The sequence below is a fragment of the Elephantulus edwardii genome, unplaced genomic scaffold (assembly GCF_000299155.1).
Source record: "Elephantulus edwardii isolate Elephantulus edwardi_28Jun2011 unplaced genomic scaffold, EleEdw1.0 scaffold00039, whole genome shotgun sequence".
Taxonomy (NCBI): domain Eukaryota; kingdom Metazoa; phylum Chordata; class Mammalia; order Macroscelidea; family Macroscelididae; genus Elephantulus; species Elephantulus edwardii.
In genome coordinates, this window is record NW_006399789.1 from 16,807,273 (window position 1) to 16,813,372 (window position 6,100).

Here is a 6,100-nt window from a genome sequence, read left to right on the forward strand (position 1 = left end):
CTCAAGGGCACACCTGAGAAGGGCACACAGGTTTGAGCTATTTAGACTACAGGCAGCTATCCTAGAGTCCGGATTCCTGGGTTCTCTAGAAGAATTAATGGAGCTCTTACTAAAATTTTAGTAACTCCAAAAGCTTTAGACAGTAAAATATAATTCAAATTCCAAGTTTCACTGCGTTTGAGTGGAATTACAAAAAATTAGTACAATAGCATCAGTTATCTAATTTTAATTTTAAACTCTATTTACCAACGTATGCCTTTACTTTGAAAAGAGAGAATTCTAATTTAATAAAGTTGATTTGTGGGGCAGATTAAAACACCTTTGCACTTTAGTAAAGGGAAGGCTGAACCATTGGTTTGAGTACCCAATTACTTTGTTTGGATCCTCCAAACTTCATGCTACCATGTATTCTCCCACTTGCCAGTGCTCCTTCAGGGGTGAACTAAGAAAATTATATGGCTTTAGTTATCTGTTCCATTAGAGGTGTTGAGAGCTGTTTTCAAATCTGAAAGTGTCCCTGATATTTTCTGGATGCTGTATCTGCTTAATTTTGTGGAGGTCAAAGAAATGTTAAGCAAAAATGATCTCAAGGGAACAGGGTGTGAAAACAAGTGGATCTAATTCAATAGGTGGATGAACCTGGCTTGTTAACCTAATAGAAGCAAAATTGCACATACCCAAACACCACATATGCTAGTGAATCAAGTATTCTCAGTAGAATATATTTGAAAGTTTAGAAAAATGTCATTTTGTCTTCTGAGAGAAGACATTTTACTTTAAATAAAGCAAATGTATGAAAATACACATTTTTTTTATTATGAACAGTTTATTAAATAACTTCTAGTAAAATACTCAGCCCATCCTATTACAATATACAGACTTGATATTCTAACAAGTAACACTGTGCCTCAATTCAGGAAATCTCATGATGCAAATACAAGTAGAGCTGGAGGGAGCTATAAATACAAACACATCTTTGTTCTCTTCTTACACAACTGCAATACTGATGGCCAGAAATGTGTAGGCTTTCGGGGGGAAAATACAAAATTTCCTGAGTATTCCATTAAACAATTCTTTAGAAATGAAATGTTACTTTAATGGAAAACATGACAATTTTCTGATGGAAACATCCATTTTGGTACTTACCATTTTTACTAATTGATCACAATCCCAAAAATGTATTACCGCATAGGAAAGTCTTTGGGGTTATCATAAGGCTTTAGAAGAGCACAAGGTAAATTTCAAGGCAATATATCAAGAATTCATTTTGTGCAGCTCTGGTGGCCAAGTGGCAAAAAACTGCACTGCGATCCCAGAGGTACGTGGTTCGAATCCACCAGATGTTCTGTTGCAGAAAGAGGGGAAATCTCCTCCTAGACCAGTCAGATCTGATTTGAAAAACAAAAAAAAATAATTTTTAAAAAAAATTTAAAAAAGAATGCATTTTCTTGGGACAACAAGCTCATGATATGTCAAGATAAAAGAAGAAGGGTCAATATCAGTTGATTCCCTCCCTATCCCATTAACAGGAACTGAAAAATATTAGAAAAAAGTTGACATGGGAACGAGTGGATGTTGAATTTAAAAATAGCTAGAAAAAGTACTGAGACTAGCAGCATCAATGAGCATACAACATATTTTATTAGATAGTAAAGATTTTCTTTGTGTATGTAATTATTTCACAATAGCATTTCTAAAAACTATATTCATTATTCATTTTACAAGTCAGTTTTCAATAAAATTTTGATTCTGAATAGCTAAAGTTACAGCTAATATAGTTTTGTTATTTATCTGTAGATTATTTTACATTCTAATCTTCCATTTTAAATAACCAAAACTCTTGAATATGTGTTTTTTTTAAAAAAATAAATAAAATATAACCTAGTGGAGCTGAGGTTATGCACGTGTATGTTAAGTGAAAGATCTGGGAGAAACGCACTTGGCAATCTGTTTCTGCAAAGATATACAGCCATGGTAACGCTGTGGGGCACTTCCGCTCTGCAGTGTGATGTCACTGTGAGTTGAAAAAAACTGGTGGTAATTGGTTAAAACAAATGATGTTGGAAAAATATTACCTAGAGCTCTGAGTAAAAGTCACAACAAAGTTAACCAATTCATGTTACTTAGCTCACAAAGAAACCAGATTTTTCTTTTTTAAATAATTAAACCAATTCCACACAAAAGTAGTTTTTAAGAAAGTCTCATCCTAGGAGTGGCACTCACACTCATAAATTAAGTCTTGGACCTGAATTTGAATTGGATACTTCTAGTCAATTCTTTGGTAACTTAACCTCCCTTTTCAATGCAGGACACTTCACCCTACGGATATGACATTTAAAGAAAGAACTTAAAAGTAAAGAAAAGAGGTATTTTAATTTGGATGCAACTATTTCGTACTTGTATGATCTCCTATGAATCCAAAATAAAAACGTATGTGAGGATGTGGAGTACTGCAGTTATGAGTAACCCAGTCCTACAAGCATATTAATTATAGAATTCAACATTCAGGCCCAATACACTTGAAAACAATCTGATTAAAATAGCTTAAAACCAGTTCTTAAACATCTTGGGGAAATAGTTTTAAAATATATAGCCTTGCAAAATGATATTCTTAAAACCTTGTTTCAGAAGTTCCCCGCTTTAAGTTGTTACTCAAAAACTCATCATGTTCAAAACTCAAATTATTGTGAGATCTTGAAATCATGAGAAGCTTCTCCTTGTTGGTAAAGTCTTTTTTGATGGCAGCTTGGGGCACAAGTAACCTGTCCATGGGGTCCTCTTTGTTTTCTAGTTTCATATACCCTTTGCTGTTACTTCGATCCAAACGAGGCCAACTTGGATGCTTACGTTGTTCCGCCTGCACAGTGAGGGTGGAGTGACCTCGCTCTAAGTCTAAGGATTTTGAGTGTGAGGAGAGCAAATGCAAAGATGTGTTGGACCCAAATTGTCTTCTAGCAGCCCCAGGAGACAAAAGCTGCCCGGCCCCAGGTCCAAGGGCCACAGAAGACTTGTACTGACTTGAAAGAGACTCCCCGACGGAATTATTCCTTGGCAGTGCCATGCTGACCGGCTGGAAGGACTCACTGGTGTTAGGTAAAGGCATGACCAGTGAATCCATAGATAAATTCCTTGACCTACTTCTGAGGTTATCAGCATCCTCCGTGATGTTATCTATACTGGGCTCATCAATAACACAGTTGTTCAGTTTGATGACAGGCAACGTAAAAGCACTGATGGACGATGACACAATTGACTTGGTTTCACATTTCTTAGGGCCACTGGTCTTATCATCAGTTGCCTTGGAAGGAGGTGGGTAAAGGCCAAAGATGGAGACAGAGCTGTCAGAGAGCAAAGGGGGCATCAGATGCCCAAAGCTCTTATTTTCATTTAGAGTAAGTTCATCCTCCTCCACAGAGCTGTCCATCTGATAACTTCCTCGAAAACCTGAGAAAGAGGCAATTGTATTCGCAGCCAATCTTGAGGCACATGAGCTGCCATTCTGCTTGACATCTGTTTCTCCCATGAGACCAGTGTACATGCCATTCATATGCTTCTGCTCCTTGAGTCTTAAAGTGTGTATGTCTATGACTGTGGAATAGATATCTCTCATATGTATGATTTTGGTTTCTTTGTCACGGTTTTCATGAAGAATGGCATTTGCACAAATGAAAATGAAAATCCCAATCCCCATTGTGAAAGGGCCAAGCATTTTCATTTTATCTGAATGTAAATGCTGCTCAAAGAAGCGCACCACCACGCCACCTTGGTTTCGAATGACCTGAGTTTCGTTGGTCGACAATGTGGTTTCCGCATCGATAAAATGCTCCTTTTGGGGCCAGTATCCTAGGACTGCCATTGCAATGCCTATGATTGAAATAAGAACTCCCAAAATGAGGAAAAAACCAGATGGAGAATAAAGTCGGATTTTGCCACGAACCACCACCACATCAGCTCGGGGCCGACGCCGGACTGGCTTCTTCTCTTCGGCAGCAGGTGAGGGACTAAGGTTGACATGGTGCTGCGATCTGGCCGAGTCTTGCCTTTTTAAGGCGGCCAGGCCAGTTATCACTCCACCTGTCGCTATCATCGCTTGGCCTTTTAGTCTGAAAGAATAAAAAAACAATAAGATAATCATCTAAGTATCTTCCTGGGTTTGCTCAGCAACTTAATTCAACAACTGTCTAACAGAGCACCATTATTTCCAAAACGTTCTAAGCGCCATGGAAATATTACAGACAAGATACACACAGGAGAGAAGTCTGCCATTCCAAGTGTTTCTAAACTGGAAAAAAAAATAAAAAAGAGCTAGCGAATATAAAAATTGAGCAACAAAATTTAGTAAGTTAAATAAAAACTTTAAAAAAAACCGGGTAAGAGTTTTATATTTTTAAAATTACCAGTCACTGAGTTTTAAATATTACTTTAATTTGAGGCACATTTTTTACTATTTCTAAATGACAACCATTTATCAAACTAAGTTTTGTTTCTCCAAAATCAGGCAACAAATCCCACACAGAAATATAGATTCTAGATCACTCTAGATTGAAAGTGATCGCCCCAGTTCTTATGAAGCCAGCAAACCAGCTCTTTGGATTTCCAATACTGCAGTGTCTTATCTGACAGATCTTAAACATAAAGAAGTGACGATATTTTGAAAATGGTTCTAGATGGCTTTATTTCCTCACAGTTACAGGCTGGGTAACGATATGTCCCCACATCTCATCCTGCTAGCCTAGCCCTCTTTCTCACACTTAGAAGTGGTCAACTTTAGAAGACATATTATGTGAATTTCCTAGTTATGGTCCCTTTTACTAATATAAAATGCACCTACTTTTGTACAAAAGTCTAAATAATCTAGCTCTTCACAGAGACATTCAAAGGCTTAACAGACCCAGGTAAACACAGATTTATAAAACATATTGTATCACATAACTTTGGTAGTTCCAACTTGCTTAACAAGTCATTTTTTTTTCCAGAATGAATTTTGCATATCCCTTCCATACCGAACCTTGCACTCTTGTGGAATATATACCAGGCCCATTTGTGACCCTAGGACTCTGCCTGGAATGAATTTCCTTTAACTCCTTCAGCTGCCTCAGACTTGGAGGTTTTGACCATCTTTAACTCCCCTGTTACCTTCTGGGTGAGGCTTTGCACGCCTCTTTATATACATCTATTTAACAACATTTTCTATTCACATGATTCTTTCCTCAGTGTACTCCCCATACTAAGCAGTAAAATGTTTAAGAGCAAGGTAATGTTCTACTTGTCTTCATAGCCTTGAGACTTAAGATCCTGCCAAGCATCTGGCAAGCACTCTGCAAACTCTGGCTGAGTGAATTAAATTCTGATTACAGTAACATGAAACAGAACACGTTTGTATATAAGCTTATATGACTAACACACACATACATACACAACACCGTTCTCTATTATAAAGGCTCAAAAGAAATAGGCTTTCAAAAATATAACTGATAGGGTATGCTGGTGACTTACTACTAAAGAGCTGTGTTGTCAGTCCAAAGGCAAGCAGTTCAAATCCACCAGCTGCTCTATGGGAGAAAGATGGGTAATCTCCTTCTGATTTACTGCCTCTGAAAACTTGCTGGAAGGCCAGCTATGGGTGGGTTCTGACTCAATGGTACAGGAAAACAACACAACGATAAATAATTTGTAGCTTCGTTCCTGTGAAGCTTTTTTCTTTCTGATACAAGTTTAGGATCCTTAACACACACACACACACACACACACGTTGCTCTTTTACATGATGAAAATAGGGAAGAAAAATCTTCAATTAATGCTGTTTTGATAGAAATGTTGTTCACTGATTAATATAAAATTCTGGAGATAAAATTTTTCATCTACCTAAGTTTTTCTATTATTTGTAAAACATGAGATCAAGGTCTACAATATCATATTTAAATAACTTTATTACTGATTATATAAACATCACCTGGGCAAAAGTCACAGCATTCTCTTTCTCCCACACAGCCAGACATCTGTGCATGCACCATCCTTGATTGTCTGTGTTATTTTTTAAAAAAGTGGAAATCCGTAATATCAAATAAGCTTAAAACAAAGGCCCAATTTATGAAGTGCG

The 6,100-nt window shown here is 37.2% G+C and overlaps 1 protein-coding gene across 1 annotated transcript; it reads right to left on the reverse strand.

Moving 5' to 3' along the window:
- Window positions 1–2,576: 2,576 nt before the first annotated feature.
- TMEM200A (transmembrane protein 200A) lies at window positions 2,577–4,116 on the reverse strand. Its single transcript, XM_006884992.1, has one exon. It carries the CDS (start codon window positions 4,085–4,087, stop codon window positions 2,612–2,614), a length of 1,476 nt encoding a protein of 491 aa, XP_006885054.1. The 5' UTR covers window positions 4,088–4,116; the 3' UTR covers window positions 2,577–2,611.
- Between the last annotated feature and the right edge of the window lie 1,984 nt (window positions 4,117–6,100).

Bases quoted from the DNA above. Each gene is read 5' to 3' on its own strand.
- TMEM200A (XM_006884992.1), bottom strand. From the start codon at position 4,087: ATGATAGCGACAGGTGGAGTGATAACTGGCCTGGCCGCCTTAAAAAGG.